Source organism: Odocoileus virginianus, chromosome 29, assembly GCF_023699985.2.
Source record: "Odocoileus virginianus isolate 20LAN1187 ecotype Illinois chromosome 29, Ovbor_1.2, whole genome shotgun sequence".
In the NCBI taxonomy this organism is placed as follows: domain Eukaryota; kingdom Metazoa; phylum Chordata; class Mammalia; order Artiodactyla; family Cervidae; genus Odocoileus; species Odocoileus virginianus.
In genome coordinates, this window is record NC_069702.1 from 14,932,670 (window position 1) to 14,949,966 (window position 17,297).

At 37.8% G+C, this 17,297-nt stretch overlaps 1 protein-coding gene across 10 annotated transcripts in view; it reads right to left on the reverse strand.

Moving 5' to 3' along the window:
• The window catches only part of PTPN13 (protein tyrosine phosphatase non-receptor type 13), a 218,767-nt gene that overhangs the window by 59,447 nt on the left and 142,023 nt on the right, over positions 1 to 17,297 (reverse strand). For 6 of the 10 annotated variants that reach the window (XM_070458176.1, XM_070458174.1, XM_070458177.1 and 3 more), the window contains 8 exons: positions 15,745 to 15,898; positions 15,323 to 15,461; positions 14,452 to 14,604; positions 10,689 to 10,871; positions 7,626 to 7,788; positions 2,592 to 3,009; positions 2,358 to 2,455; positions 695 to 751 (listed from right to left, as the gene is read on the reverse strand). In XM_070458176.1, coding sequence (XP_070314277.1) covers positions 695 to 751; positions 2,358 to 2,455; positions 2,592 to 3,009; positions 7,626 to 7,788; positions 10,689 to 10,871; positions 14,452 to 14,604; positions 15,323 to 15,461; positions 15,745 to 15,898 — 1,365 coding nt within the window. The remainder of the gene's footprint in view (positions 1 to 694; positions 752 to 2,357; positions 2,456 to 2,591; positions 3,010 to 7,625; positions 7,789 to 10,688; positions 10,872 to 14,451; positions 14,605 to 15,322; positions 15,462 to 15,744; positions 15,899 to 17,297) is intronic. The other 4 variants (XM_070458182.1, XM_070458181.1, XM_070458180.1 and 1 more) reach the window with 2 other exon arrangements.

Genomic DNA, 17,297 nt, shown 5'->3' on the forward strand with positions numbered 1-17,297 from the left:
TAAAAATAATGTACACGAAAGTAAGCTAAATTCTAAACATTCTGAACCTGAATTCTGAATGACTTTCAAATAGCTGCACAAAGTTTTTTTTCCCTATAATTCTGTTTCTTCTCAGATTCTTTCTAAACTCTTTACCTCAATATTTAAAGTCTTCAGATTCTTCCCAAAAGATTTATGGTAAGATTCAAGGACAGTCCACATTTAGTTCTTGACCTTCACCTTGACCCCAACACACCCCCAGTCTGAGATTAGTACATTTTCTTGAATCTGGTTATCTTCTCCCATGTCTGCATGTCTTTGATCACACTATGTCCTTGGTCTGAAATACTTATCTATATCATTCTGCCTGAATAAATACTCCTTTTATTTCAAGATTCAGTAGAAGTATCCCTTTCAAATAACTACCTCAGTTAAAGCTCTTTTCAATCAAAATTATCTCCCATCTAAGCTATCTTAGCTCCCCAATTAGTGTCCTTATCTCGAATTTGTCACTTCATAGTCGTCTACATTAGAGGTCCCTTCACATCATCAAAATGCTGAAAACCAAAACTCTCCTTTGACCTCAATGTAAGGCAAGGCCTAAGATCCTTGGCAGGGAATTGAAAACTATTTATTAGTAGGTCCATGATGCTCTTACAAGGTACAAGAGAAAAAATATGATGGAAATGAGGGGAAAAACATTTTGTAAACCTACCATTTTCTTTTAAGGGTACTTGGGATGAAGAATTTCCAGAACTATGCAAAGTCATTCCTGTAGCATAAATTAAATTATTAGACAGTTTAAAAATGGTCAGATATTATATATAGAAGAAATTTCTTCTGATAAAATAATAAAAATCAATAAAACATCAAGGCAACAACAATTTCTGTTATTTACACTCGAAAAACATATCTTCCCACAATGAACTTTTTTAAAAAAACTACTTTTAATGTCCAAGTTAAGCATATCAACTTGTTCTGCAGAATAAATTGAAACACAAATGTATCTGACAATGACATTTTGATATGTCATATATGAAATGATGAAACTAAAATGATTTTTAAAGGTGTCTGTTCAAATTTTAAAAGGAAGTTCAATATTCAAAAAGAATGAATAATCAATCAAAAACAAATAGAGCAATTTTCTTTCATGGTTGAATTTTACTTGCGCTTTTCTATGGAATATTTACTACTCAGCACCTGATATGTGATGAATTTTTATGATGAACAAAGCCTTCCTAAAGAAAAGAAGAGTCTGTAAGAGATCTCATTATACATGAATACACTTTGAAAATTACTTTCTAAAAGATTGAATTGGTGGCTTTTTAGCCTATTTTCAATGCATAGGGTAACCTATAAGATGGAGTCTTGTCTTTCAGCTATTTAAAGTTTTTTTTTAACCAATTCAATTTAAATTATTGATAGTATAATCTCTGAAAGTTGCAGAAATCTATATTAATGAAGTAATGTGACTTTCTATAAATATTTAACAACTATAGTGTACAGTTCTCTTTGACTTCATTTATTGCACTTATCCCCAATCCAATTACAGGGTGAGAAAATACTTTTTAAACTCTGTGTGCTTAGGGCTAACCAATCAAATTCAGTTCTAAGGGGGAGTTAATCAGTATTATTTAGTAAAACAACTGCAGAGGGCATCCCTGTTGATCTCTTGTCTCCCTAGTTATTTATGCTTAAATATCCAGTCTTCTGGAAGATGGATTCCCACGTTTTTTTCCCTTTTAAGATGCACAGAACAATGGGAATCCTTAACTATTTATAAGGTAGTGTGCATATGTATCAGCAACACAAATGGCTTTTGTCTAAAACAGTTCATAGCTAGCTGGGAGAATCTGAGAAAACTTAAATCAACTAGGAATTTCTACCTAACAACCATAGCACAGTTAATAAAACTTATCTCTTTTTAGGGACAATTCCATTCAGAAGGTACCCTAAATAAACTTTTGTCCATTGTCTCCATTCAGAAAGCACCCTAAATAAACTGCTCTTTAAGACATGTAGCATTGGTGGAGTCTACACTCACAGGCTGTAGGGCAAACTCAAAGGCTAGCCAGAGCCATGGCTCCAGACTGGGTTCTCTCGGTAAGACTGTCACGACTTTGAACTGCAACCAAGAGAAAGCAAACAGCCCATGCTGTGAGGCAATCACCTGTTAAATCAACTTTTTGATTTGACTTGGTGCTTTTTATTTTTGTTTGGGTACTTCTTAGGTAGTCTGAAATTTTATATTCCCAAAAAGTTTAGACAATTAGGAAACAGGACCCCAAATTCTGATTTCCTGGTAATTAACATTGTCTCATTCCCTTCACCATGAGCAAGGGGTACAGGAGAAAGAAGGTAAGCTGGTTTGTGCTGACCTAGAACATATGCTTGACCAAGGTCTTCAAAGGATGAGGAGTCTGATTCCTGTTTCCTCCTCTCAGGACTTCTATTTAAACTTGCAACAGACTTTGAACTAAAGAGGGAAAAGCAAAGGTGGGAAGGAGGGAAGTGTCAATGTAAAAAAAAAAATGGTGAAAATAAATCATCAAAAACAAAAGTATGAAATGTAGAATTTACAAGTAGGTAGTTTGGCTTAATTATGTCCTTACTTATTGAGTTTTGTGACTCCTGCCAGAGATTCTGTATCAGATCTCGCCATCTGGTGAAGCGGTTTTCCTACCAGCTCCGCCATGGTTTGTGGTGGGGGTTCCGTGTTAACACTGACATTTTTCCGGTGAGGGTAGAGAGAGGCCTGACTGAGATCGTGGTATGATTTACTCATCCCTCTAGGCTTCTCCTCCCATGCAGTTTTGCCACTCTTCTCTTTTGCACTGTTCTGCAATGGCTGGTAAAGCGACAGCTCTGAGCAGGAGAGCCTCTTCAGAATCTCAGCTTGAACCGACAGAGGTCGAACGGCAAGTTTGTTCAGGGTGCTGCTGGCCAGACTACCAGTGCTGACTGCTCGTCCCATACTGAATCCTCTAACGGACTCTGCTTGGAGGTTCAGGCTCCTAAACGAAGCTCTCTCTACAAGGAAACAGGATTGCTTTACGTGATGGAAACACCATAGAACCTTTAGGAGAAGAGCTATTTTAAGAAATAGAAAAAACAGCATGCAGTTTTTACTCATTTTGACTGCCTGCGGAAGTAGGCAGCTTTGAGAGTGGCAATCGAGGGTTTTAAAAAGCAGGTGGGAAGATCCCGATTTCCAAACCATCTCTCCATCCCTGTAGCTTTCTCACAGCCAGGGAGGGGCCTGGTCAGCCTTTCCAACTTCAGCTAGTGATCTCGGATTTACTAATGTTTGGGGTTCATTCAGGCTCGTTGACCCTGAGTTTCCAATTATAGTGCTCATTTAGAAAAGAAAATGACATTTGACAGAGAATGGCATTTAACCCTGGGAGTGCCTCTGCTAAAACACCAGGGAACCAAGGATGGGGAGAGGGAGAGATCAAACCTGGACATGCCGATATGGTGCGTTCATGCCTGAAAAAAGTTGTGCAGAGGAGAGTTTTGCCCAGAGAAAACATTCTTATTATAATTTTAAAAGCTTATGGCAGATTGTGGTGATACTTGCACAACTTGGTTAACTATGTGGATATATGAGAAAATCACTAAATTGTGCACTTTAAGTGGGTAAATTGCATGGTATGCAAATTAGATCTCAATAGAACTACTACTAAAAAAAAACAAAACAAAACCCCAAAAACAAAAAAAAACCCCAAGACAAAAAACCACCCAAAACAGAACAAAAACCTTTTATGGCAAATTTTCTGTCATTTCATTTCAATGTCAATACCACCTTCCCCTCTTGTTGACTTTTTTCCTCACAGGTTATGTTTCTGTTAATTAACACATCAATGAGCTGGGATTCTCTTTATGCTTAAATTCCTTTCAGTCTTAAATACATATCCAAGTCTTCTTTTTGGGGCTAAATTTACGGATACTTCCTAACAAGTAACTGACCATTCTCTTGTGAGAGCCAACGTCATGTTAGTAGTTGAACATTTGAGGCTATAAATGAAAGCAATGAATCACAGAATTCTGGCGTCAAAATCCTTTCATGTATATAAAGGATCAGGAGCACAGAATTTCAAATGATTTGGTTGTTCATGCATTAGTAATCCATATCACAAGGCACACACACTGGTCCCCCCATGGAAAGTACCAATCCTGCTTTGCACCCTACAGGGAATTTACAGCTTGACCACTATGTAAACAGTCGCAAAAACTTGTTTTTAAAAAGAAAATGTCAAATGCTGTTGATTTGGATCTTTAGATTCTGTTTCATTTATCTTCTAATTCCTAGGAAAATTAATAATCAGTATTTCATCTCAGGCATAAACAGACAGGAAAAACACTGAAATTCTTTCATGTTCATGCATCAGAATGAAGTTTAAATAAACATGTCTCACTGTCACTGGGAAAATTCATCATTTTTTCTCTGAAGTAGAAGTGAACAGCAAGTTAAAACATGATAATAAAAAAAAAGGCTGGTTTTAAAATTACCAGAATAATCTTAAGCTTTTTTTCCCTTAGAACAGATAACATTAATTCTATTTTCTTTGAAAGCAGAGTTTATTCAAAAATACAAAACTGAGTCTTATACAGATTCAGCTGCTGGGAAATCCCTCTCTACCAAATACATTTCCTTACCCTGAAAGAAATGTAGACAAATTTTAGCAGGAATAGGATTAGACAGTTCAGCTTAGGTTATGTCTGTTTTGTAAACATACCAAGGATGATGCTATTCAAATCCATTCATAGCATATTCCTGGGCAGAATATGGCACATATTCATGGAACAGAATAATAAACCAACCACTTATCTACTGTCCTACTGCTTTTCATCTGGAATAGACTCCAACAAGCATCGCCAGAATGGGAAGGACATTAGAATGAACCTACATCCTATTACTTACGTTTCAAATTTGAACTCAAAGGCCACATTCAGTCTGCAATCTACATGATTCTATTGCCTCTTGTACTTGTTTTGCATTTACTTATATCATCAGCTTAATAGTATGCTCTCTGGAAGAGACAGGCTTCATTTATTTTTGTTAACCCATAGCATCTAGCATACAGTCTTATAAGTAGTTAAGTGCTCAGTAAGTGATTATTAATCTTAACTTAATTCCATGCAAATTAGTTCTTTGGAAAGTTATCAAAAAGAAAGAACACTGGATTAGGAATTAAGAGATCAGGGTCCAGTCTTCTTTGACCTCTAACTATGAGGTGAAGTGAGACACTGTTTTCTCTGAACCTGTTTCCTCAGCAGTAAAAGTTTGGGCTTAATGGTTTGTGAGGTTCTAGAAAGAACCCATATTCTATGATGCTAAAAAAGCAACATACAGTTGTGAGCCCCTACTTGTAAACACTAGTTTACACCAGTTATTTTCATTTGTCTAGTACAGACAGTTAAGTAGGCAGATAGTTACTTCTAAGCTGATTCCAAACAGAAAATAATTCCTTTGAAAGCTTACCAAAATCAGGGAATAGATGTAGCGAATACCACCTTAAAGTCCTTTAACATTTGAGTTAGGGATACACAGTTTGTGTTCCAAGGGGCAAAACAGATTCATTGAACATACTTCACGGTTGAAGAAAACAAGACTTTAAAAAGTCAGTTACTTTCCTAAGGTCATTCTACTACTACTATTGCTATTACTACCAGCACCACTACTATTACTAGTGGTGAAGTGAAAGTCACTCAGTTGTGTCTGACTCTCTGCAACCCCATGGACTGCCATGTCTGTAGCCTGCCAGACCCCTCTGTCCATGGAATTCTCCAGGCCAGAATACTGGAGTGGGTAGCTGTTCCCTTCTCCAGGCGAATCTTCTCAACACAGGGACTGAACCCAGGTCTCCCGCATCGCGGGCAGATTCTTTACCATCTGAGCCTCCAGGGAAGCTCCTTTACTAGTGGTAGCTGTGGTAAAACAATGAAGATGGTGATGAAATAATGATAACATTTATTCCATACTTATTATCCTGTGCCAGGCACTTTTACATGTATGAATTCATTTCATCTTCACAATAACCTTTTGATGCCGGTATTACCATTATGATAATCATTTTACAGATGGGGAACTAAGGCAGAGAGTCTGAGTGGCCTGACCATGGTTTCAGAGCTTGCAAGTTTATAGATGTGGTTTGAACACTGGGTTTGCGCCATAGTCCATGCTCTTAACTACTACACTCTATCGCTGAAATGTTGAGGGTGGAAGGCTGGCTTTACGGTTTTGACTCTTCACTACAGCACACTGTACCACCATCTATTATGATGCAGCCCTCAACTGTTGCAAGTCTGATTTGTATTGAATAGAATATTAGTCCACGTAGGAATACGGGTAGCTCTGGTAAGTTTGATATTTTACTATCCTTTGAAAATACATAAGCGCATACACACTTTTTAGCAGAGCAAAGTAGGGAAAGAAAAGGAACAATAAGATCACAGTAGTAGTAGTTATCATATTTTAGCATGCATAAAAATCATTACAGAGGAAAGCCTGTTAAAATGCAGATTCCAGGAACCAAATGCCCAAAGATTGCAATTCACTAAGTTTCAGGTTGGTTTCTGGAATCTTCATGTTTAATAAGTATACAGTCCCTACCATCTTGATTCTGAAAAGATGAGAAACATCTAGTCATAGGTTGCCATCACCCAAGTCTGACCCTACAGGGAATATATCTTTCTGTAAGATTTTAGGACAGGAGAAAGTTTGGATAAAGAATTCATCGGGCTCTACTGCATATTTAATTTTTTAATCAAATTATTCAGAATGCTTCACTAAAGTCTCTAAGAACTGACTGTGAAGAACTAGACTTTCTATAACCTTAATCTCTACACGTGGTCTTGGAGAGTAAGCTTTAAATATTTCAGCTCTGATTATTTTCAGAGCTAAACTAGTTTCTTCTGTTGGTTCATTTTCAAAAGGAAGTGAAATCACTCTCCTGAGTGCTCACCTTGGGCACTGTGAGTTATTCATGTCAGTCTCAGAACAGGGATGTGACCAAGTTCAACGGAAATTGATCATCCCTAAAGCTGTTATGGTACGTAGCTCCCCTTGCTCCCTGCCTTGTTTCCTACGTTTTTTCCTCATCTGGAGAGTCCTTCCATTTATTTTCGATCTACCTAACTATCTTTGTCCTTCAAATTTCAATTCAAGTGCGACTACTCTCATACTCTCTCCTTTGAGCTCCCTCTCCTCCTGTAATGTAGGTCACAGAGGCTGTGCGATACAACCTGTTCTTAAAACTCTGACTCTCTCATGTGTATTGCTGTTTCATGTATATTGATCTCATCTTCCCAGTGTGTAAGCTTACTACGGGTAGAGAATATGACTGAAATTTTTACAGTATTTATTGATACATGGCTAGCCTAACGATATTGATACATCGGCTAGCCTATTAAGCACAAAATAGTTCAACAGGTACTCCCTGACTCATCAGGGCTGTTTGTTTTCAAACTATCCATGAAATTGATGCCTCGGCTTCATTTATGACACCGTTATGAATTCGACTCAGTCATTTGACATCTACGTACCTTGTCATTTTCATCCTAAACATGGAAGTCCTTTTAAAGTTTGTGGCAAAAATCATGCATTTACCCTGAGTCATCTGACACAGTTTGCGCCTCCTTACCAATATCCTGGGCATCTTGGTTGCTCTGTCTTGCTCTCAGTTGCAGCTGGAACTTGTGCTGGGAAGAGCAGAGGTGCAGCAGGTACTGGCATATCTTACTGTTGTCTGTCTGGAAGGCGTGCTTTATTCCATCTGAAGTATTCTGCAACGTGATTTTCTTTTTCTACAATATTAATCAGGGGTGTTAAAAATTAGGGTATTTCCCTATCTAAAAACAATTCTAGAAACAATAATGAATAAGTTGAGATGTTATTTTTATTTGACATCATTAGGCATGCATATTCATTGACCTCTATCTAATATAAATACAGAAAAAGATAATCCTGTACTGTTAGAAATTCAGAAAATAAATGAAATTAATATAGTTTGCCACTATTATAAACTGTATGCCAGCCATCAACAAAGGGCTCCCCAGGCGGTGCGGTGGTAGAGGACCTGCTTGCCACTGCAGGGGATGGAGATATGCGGGTTGATCCCTGGCTTGGGAAGGTCCCCTGGAGGAGGAAGTGGCCACCCACTCCAGTATTCTTGCTGGAAAGTTTCACAGACAGAGGAGCCCGGCAGGCTACTCCATGGGGACGCAAAGAGTTGGACACAACTGAGTGACTTAGCACGCATGCATGAAGTCATGAGCAAGGGAAACAGATTCCTTTAAAGACTATCGATATTTTGAGTTTACTGCAATGTTTAAAAACACCAGAACTGTTTGAAAAAGAAATGACAAGAAATATATGTTCTAATCCTTTGGATAAAGAAAATGAAGTTCATCAAAAACTGGTATAATATCCAACAATAAGAACTGTGATTTAGTCAAGAAAAATCGTGGTGGCATAAAGGCTGGGCTGGAAGATGTGGGAAATTATGGAAAATGTTGGAATACAAAAGCAGATAATGTAACTACTGGGCTCAGAGATGAAACACATCAATATTTAGAGACAGTGATTCTTGCCAAATTCAGGGAAAGGAAGAGAACCACAAATCATTTGTACCTCCCTGTTTCTTAAAAAATGGATGTCACTCATATAAGAGGACATCTTAATACTGTGACCTATATGCTGGCTTGCAGCGATCCATATGCCTTAAAAGATGCTGTAAAGATGAGCATTCATCATGTCAGGGATCTAAGACTAATGTCTCTGGAGAATGGCTTGAGTCCAGTTAGATTCTGCTGTAGCTCCTGACTTCTTCTACTCTATAAATTATTCCCTCTATTTCATGTCCTTTGTCTTTATGCCAAATGCATAAATATGTTCAGACAAGTCAAATTTCACAGGCTCACAAAAGATGTAACAGAGTATTACTCAAACTCTGTTATGAAGAGATGGCAAGTGTCATCTCCATGATTCCCGGGTCTTAAAAATAAAATAAGACTATTAAATTCTTGCTAGATGTTGTTACCAATGAGATCTGGGGGACCCTGTTTACTCTGTTAAAAAGAAAAAAAGGAGGTCAGCAAGTCTTAGAGAGGAGTTCAAGCCGCAGTAGCACCAAACCAGCACGCCGACTACCAGAAGTCTACGTAGTAGCTCTTCAAATAGCTGGGGAATTTTCTCCCTAACAAACATTGCCCTTTACCACTGCCAAGTAATTTCCAAGGATGCTGAACTCCACTGCTGTACGGGTTTGAAACAAATCCTAAGAGTACGGGTTCTAAATGTTAACTGATGGATGGACAAGAAATGTGCCTAGGGGAATTCAATGGTAAGAGATGAGAAGGGAAAAGGGTGACTTTTCCATCTCTCCAAAGGCCAGTGGAAGAAAAAAAGGAGAGTTTAAAAAGAGAGCTCTGTGCTAGCGAGAACTTCATGATAAACAAGAGCTGTTGAAGATGGGAATAGTTTGTGGGGAAATGTGGCTTATTCTTTATTACTAGAGATCTTTAAAAATGAGCTCATCAGAGTTTATTCTATTTTTATTGCAGGGCTGATGTGACAGCTGGGAAATGACAGAGTGCTGAATGCTGGATGATTATTTGATTTGTTGCCTTTTCAAAACTGGTCCAAATTAGATTTATTTTTAATTAATCTACAGTTTCTTCTAGGCACTTGCTCTGCCAGCCACTGGGGAAGGTAACTTAAACCAAGGTAATTTCCTGGTCTTGACAATCTTGGGAAGATAAGGATGATCTCGGCTTTCCTGAGTGAATGCATTATTATCTGGTTATCTTAGTGGTAACTCTGGGTTTCATAGGAAATCAACCAACTAACCAGACTGAAATCTAGAACTGATTTCAAAGTTCTAGTTTGAAGATTATCCAGAGTCAGTTGGGACCTTCATATTGCATCCTTATAAACATTGTTCTGCTGAGACCATTGTTGTTCCTAAGTTGTGTCTGACTCTTTGTGACCCCGTGGACTGCAGCACACCAGGCTCCTCTGAGCCTGAGACCTCAGCCCAAATATATACTAAAGATGTCAGTAGTCCCTGAACACTCTCAAGGAAACAAATACCTGAACAGATTTTTGGTTTACTTCTGGGGTTTACTAATGGCACATCAACGTTCAGATTTTCCATCTACACCCCAAACCAAATATGCCTCACTATCTTTCATAAACATGTTTTTCTAAAAACCACTTTCCTAACTTTATCTCCAGAGACTATACCCTAAAACTGAAAACTGTAGAAAATCCTGAGGCTAATTTTAAAAGTCAGTAAACCTCTGGACCACTGAGACTCAAATACAGTTGATGTGAGGGGCCTATTACTGAGCTAGACCAAGTTCACTGCAGTTGAGGTAATTATCAATCTTAAATACATTAGTAGGTTTTCTCCATGTGAGAAGTTCTGAATTAACAGAGAAGTCAACTTGGTTGTAATTTAACTAAAGTTAACTGAGCATATAACCAGTTAAGAATTCTTTTAAAAATCACCTCCTGAGGAAACCAAAAACAAAATCTCAATAATACTTCCTACAACCAAGAAAGAAGAGTTAAATATTATTAAGACATAAAGATAAGCCCTACTGAATGCTAAAGTCATTTAAGGAAAGTCAATTAATATGTTACATTGGAAATCAGCAACACCTATTTAAAGTAGAATCAAAAGAGGTTAAAATGGACATACAGAAAAAGAAATCTTCCTGGTTTCCCGCCACGGAAAGCGAAGGACCAGTGTGCGAACTCCATTGTGAACCTCAAACACGAGGACACCTTTAGAGCAGACTCCAAGCAGTATTCCTGTTTGTGACTTTTTCTCAGGGTGTACCCGGTGAAAATGAACTCCATATTCTGTCAGTCTTTGGCAGACCTGTTGGAACAATACCATAACATAGCAATGCACCTTGGCAAAAGGTGACGGAAAGAATCAGTAGTTGTATTAGTGTTGTTTAATATGGAAAGGGTAGCATCCTAAACAAATGTTGCTGGAATTGGAAATTCACATGCCAAGAAAATGAATCTTGACCCTTACTTTACCAATACATGAAAATTACCCCCAAAAGGATGAGACTTAAATATATGATAAAATTTATATATTAGTTATAATTTATAATTTATAGCTAAAAACCATAAAATTTAGAAAATCTTCATGGCTGTGAATTAGACAAAGATTTCTTAGATGGGGCATAAAAAGTAGGAACCATAGAAGAAAAAATTGGTAAACTGAAACTTCATTAACATTAGAAGCTTCTGCTCTTCAAAAGTCATAGATAAGAAAACAAAGGTAAGTCACAGACCAGGAATATATATATGTAGAATATACATCTGATAAAGAAATTGCATCTATAGTATACAAAGAACATGTACTTCTCAACCAAAAAACACATATCCAGATACAAAAATGTGCAACAGATTTTATTAGACACTTCAACAAGGAATATATATGAACAACAAATAAACACATAAAATGATGCTGAAAATAACAGTAATTAGGGAAATACAAATTAAAACCACAATCATATACCTCTACTCACCTACTTTAATAGCTAAAAAGAAAAAAAAAAACCTGAACATACCAAGTGCTATTCAGGGTACAGAGCAACTGGAAATTCCATACGTTACTGGCTGTAGTGCAAAACTGTAAAACCACTTGAGAACAATTCGGTAATTTTGTAGAAGTTGAATACACACTTACCATAGATCCCATCAAACCTAATGCTAAGTATTCACTCGAGAGAAAAAAAACAAAACAAAACCATATGTTCATGCAAAAATCAGTCTATGAGTATTGACATCAGCTTTTTATCCGTTAACTAAAGAAACGGTAAACAAAAATTGCTGCTTATCTGTATAACAGAAAACTACTCAGTCACAAATAAGCAAACTACTATATACACCATGGGTGGTGGCGCTAGTGGTAAAGAATCTGCCTGCCAGTGCAGGAGATGCTGGAGACTTGGGTTTGATCTCTGGGTCAGGAAGATCCCCTGGAGGAGGGCATGGCAACCCACTCCAGTATCCTTGCCTGGAGAATCCCATGGACAGAGGAGCCTGGTGGGCTACAGTCCACGGGGTCGCAAAAGGGTCAGACACAACCAAGTGACTGAACACCAGACACACCACACCATAGATGAATGTCAAAAACATTATGTTAAGTAAAAAGAGGCACACAGAAGACCAGGTGATACATGATTCTTTCAGTGAAATCCTAGAAAAGAAAAAATGATGGTGATAGAACACAAATCAGGAGTTGCCAGGGGTTAGGAGTGGGGGAAGGGACTGACTAGAAAGCAACATGAGGGAACTTTCTGGTGTTGGAAATGTGTTATGTTGGGGGCTGGCAAACTTTTTATTTAACGGGCCAAATATTTTAGGCTTTGTGGGTCATATGATATCTGCTGTAGATACTTAACTCTGCTGTTGCAGTGTGAGAGCAGATACAGGCCATATGGAAACAAATAAGTTTGGCCAAGTTCCAATAAAGCTTTACTTACAAAACAGGCAGGCCACAGTTTGCTAACCCATGCTCTTCATCACGATTGAGGAGTGGCTGCTCAACTGTGTGTTGTTGTTGTTTAGTCGCTAAGTCGTGTCCAACTCTTTGGCAACCTCATGGACTGTAGCCCGCCAGACTCCTCTGTCCATGGGATTCTCCAGGCAAGAATACTGGAGTGGGTTGCCATTTCCTTCTCTAGGGAATCTTCCTGACCCAGGGATTGAACCTGTGTCTCCTGCATTGGCAGGTGGGTTCTTTACCGCTCAGCCAGGAAAGCCCTGACCAACTAACTGTACGTGTATCTTCAAAACTCACTGAATCGAACATTTAAAAGTGGTCAGTTTTATTATATGTAAATTATACCTCAATAAAGCAGATTTACAAAAAGAAAAAGTTTTTCAAAGGCAATATGATATGTAACAGAAGGGTAACCTTGGAAGGGTATATTAATGAGATTAAAAAAATTCTTATGTTAGAAGAAGCATGCTCAAGCTAAAGAGAAAAGGAGGAACAGGATACATTATTAGAAGGAGAAGGGCAACCTACTATGCACTAAGCACCCTACTTAGAGGGAGACAACGGAAACTCAGAGAGGTTTTCAGTACATTGTCCACATTCACCCAGCTGGCTGAAATAAAAATTCAAATGAAAGACTGTCTGAAAATCCCCACGCAAAATCGTTCCACTGTGCTAATGTCTTCTACCTTTGTTGACAAAAATCTAACTTGATATTTATTTCCTGCAAGTGTAAAAAATGTAATAACTGAGGAAAAAAAAATAAGCACATAATGTAAAGTCTTTAAAAGCAGACTCACCTTAAACAAAACAAACCATGAATCCTAGATTAAATGTGGTGTGAGTCTGTGAATGAAACCCTTTCACAGGTATTTGTAGGGCTGGGAAACCTGGCTCCCTTATCACAGAGCAGCAAGGTTAAGGAACACTGTTACATCCTGGGGAGCAGTAAAACAAGAATGCTCTGAAATTTCTCTTCCTAATAGAATATTATCACGTATCTGTTATTCATATTGGAAGCACTATCTTTTCTAATCATAAATGCACTATTATACATCTGATTTCTCCATGGCTCAGCAGTAAAAGAATTCACCTGCAATGCAGGAGATGATGGTTCCATCCCTGGGTCAGGAAGATCCCTTGGAGGAGGGCTTGGCAGCCCACTCCAGTATTCTTGTCTGGAGAATACCAGGGACAGAGAAACCTGGCAGGCTACAGTCCACGGGGTTGCAAAGAGTTGGACACGACTGAAGTGACTGAGCACACACAAACACACATGCATCTGAGGTCTTATAGGTAGCTGGTGGCAGAACTAGAGATATAAATCACTCTTTCTAACCCCCAGTACCCTGCATGAATTAGTTGGCATTAATGGAAAGGCTATTTTTTTAGAAGATTTAATTGACTCTTAAGCTTTTTTTTTTTTTTTTTTCAAAAAAGGAAAACAACTCTAGAATTCATTTGAACTTGTCCCTCTTATTCAGGTAGTCACAAAATTGTTTATTCTTTACAACGTATCTTGATTTTTTTTTTATTTTTTAAATTATGAAAGTATGATAACACATTTACAGGAGACTTGGAAGATACCTAACAAAGTTACACATAGTTTCACTATTTATTACAATATATATTTTGATTTTGAGAGTATAAAAAAGGATAAAAGAATATAATCCCTATAGATAGACATGGGTTCAAATCACAGTTGTGATCCACATTCCAGCCACTGACTTTGGGAACACTATGTCTCTTCTCTGACCTTCAGGTCCCTTTTTAACAAAATGAGAATTAAAATACTATGGTTTTAGCCAGGAATAAATAAGAGGAGATGAAGCACACAGCCTCAGTTATTGGCACCTGAGTTTCTAGATATATGGCCTCCAACATTTCTTGTTTACTTTGAAAAAATACAGTTTTATCATTTGTAATCTGGCATGCTTACCTTTAAAAATTCTAACTCTGTCTCTTTTTCAGAGGCTCCCATGTAGGTATTGTGCAATTTGGGTAGCTCTTCTTTAATATAGGACAAATCAAGTTTCTCCATCACTCGTGGAGGCAAGTAATGCTCCAGTCTAAAATACGACACACCATGAACCTAGAAAGGAGAGTGGTTTGGTAAGAAAGCCTCTTTGCTCGCTTCCTCTAGTCTTAAAGCTCTTGCCTCAACCAAGAAAGCAGGTACGCATATTCACACTTCTCTCTGAGGAGTGAGTTTTAGAAAAAGTACAGTGGTCTTTCTCTTTTATTCAGTGAGGCAGAATAGAAAGGCTGAACTGACTGGTAAGCTTGAGGAAAGCCTGACCAAATGTCCCTAAAGTTAAGGGTTACTGTTGTGACGGGTGCTACTGGAGTGGCACAGTCTCTTCCAATTCCCTGCTTCCTCGCAGGTCCATGTACATTCAGGTGCACTTGGCCTGGAGCATGTGTTTCCGTACAGAGAGCTCTGCTAGATTCTCAGCCACAAGGATCCACGGGCAAAGCAGAAGACCCCTCTGATCCAGATTTGGCTGGAAACCCTTATGTCTAGTATCTGTGAGTTAGAAATAGGGAGCTAGGAAGGCAAGTACTAGATATCCCAAAACTCTGAAACGGGATAATTTTAAAAAGAAAGAAGGAAAGAAAGAAAGAAATCCCACACTATATGATTTTAATTAACCAATATACATGGGGAACTTTGTCATTCTGAGGCACTGGACTAGCCTCAAAAATCTCCGGATCTAAACAATAAACACTCAACCATTGAGTCTTTAACCATGCTAAGGAGAAGAACACCAATGCAAAATATTTGTCCCACAGAAAAAAATAAATCGTACCTCCGGTTGATAATCCCCGTACTCAGCTTGGAGAGCCAAGGATGCTAGCAATAAAGAAGTCTCATCATCACAGTGTATCCTCTCCTCCAAGATGTCTTTTCGCAGCTGAAGATAATACTGATGACAGGTCAGAGTGTGTCTGGGAAAATAAATACACACACAAAACATCCAGGCTATTGATCTTGAAGCCTGGGTGACTTTTTTTATTGGCATATAAGTTTAGTTGCCAAGATGGCTTATGATTAAGCATGAGAAATGAATAAATGATGTGGAAATATTTCTTAATAAATGATGTGGAAATATTTCTTTTATGATAAAGAAGACTTCATCATTGGTCAGAAGCAAATAATTCAGTATCAGTAAATTCAAGGGTCAAAAGACCAGGGGCCAAAAGAGAAACAGAGAAACTCCTGTGTACTCACTGTATCAGACTAACATCATCCATGAAAAATTTAATTCGGAAAAACAAAGTAAAGTTAACGGAGGCTTTGCTCTTTTTCTTTGGTTCTTCTTTCCATCCCTCTGGGGCCACTTTGGTTAATTTTAGATCAGAATCAACAAAGAAATATTCATTATCTAGAACAGAATGAGAAATACTCAGATAAAATAAAAACAGTTTCATGTTGCCTTTTACTTTCTTCATTTTGTGGTCAGACTTGTACAAAACAAGTTAACAGGATTGTTAAGAAGTGTAGCAGGAAATTCTGATACACTGCTACAGATGGCAGGCGGTATGGCTCTCTTGAAGACAGAGAGACTTGGATTCAACTCCTGGCCACATCCTGTGAAATACTAAGTAAATTATATAACCTATCCAGACATCAGTGTTCTTGTCTGTAAAATCAGGATAGTGCTAATTTCTGCTTTTTAGGGTTATTCTAGAGATCAAATGACATAATGGATATAAAACACTTGGTAGTTTAAAGCATGTGGCAAGTGGCAAGCATTCAATAAATATTAGCTAATATCTGTTATACTTGAGCTACCATTGAAACCGAGGAGGAACAATAACCATCATTTTATTTTTAGCTTTCATCTCATCCTTTAGCTTGACTCTCCTAATAACAGATTAGTCAGCAAAATCTGATTTATCCAGCATGTTTAAGAAATTAGGTACAATTTAAATAAAAATTCTGACTACTTGAATATTTTTATATAGATAGTATCACATGTTTATGTGCTTTCCAGGTGACACTAGTGGTAAAGAATCTGCCTGCCATTGCAGGAGATGCAAGAGACGTGGATTCGAACCCTGGACGGGAAAGATTCCCTGGAGTAGGAAATGGCAACCCACTCCAATATTCCTGCCTGGAAAACTCCATGGACAGAGGAGCCTGGCAGTTAATAGTCCATGGAGCTGCAGAGAGCTGGACTCGACTGAGCGATTGAGCACTTTTTACATGATTAGTCTAAAACTGTAATTAGTAAAGTGAGGGAATATCAGTACACACTAACTGAATATTTACTGGACGATTTTACAAAATCAATTATTTGTTTTTAAGAAACAAGAATTCAATAAACTAAGTTGAAAGACATATCTTGTATGAAGAAGATAGTGTTATCCTGATCTTAAAGGGTTTCAGGGTGATTTGACCCTTCAATTGTAATTTATTGTACTTTGTTGTCAAGCTTTTTATTTTGAGGTAAACAGGAATCTGAAATATTGAAGAGAAATTTATAAATATAGTAACTTATTAAAGAAATATTTAGTAAAACCCAACTCCAAAGGGTTTCTTATTGCTATGGCAATTCTAATTGACAAATAGCAGCAGCTTCTACCGAATCTGTGTACTGAGACCACAGTGGTTGTGAATGTCAAAGGTTAGCAGACGTAATGTTTAAAAAATATGAAAAGAGTTAGTTTCAGTCATCAACTGATAACATTTAAAAAAGAGACTGTCTCCACAGGGAGCAAGAGTGAGAGCAGTGAAAAAGCAAATGTAATAAATTATTAACACTGGTGGAATCTGAATAA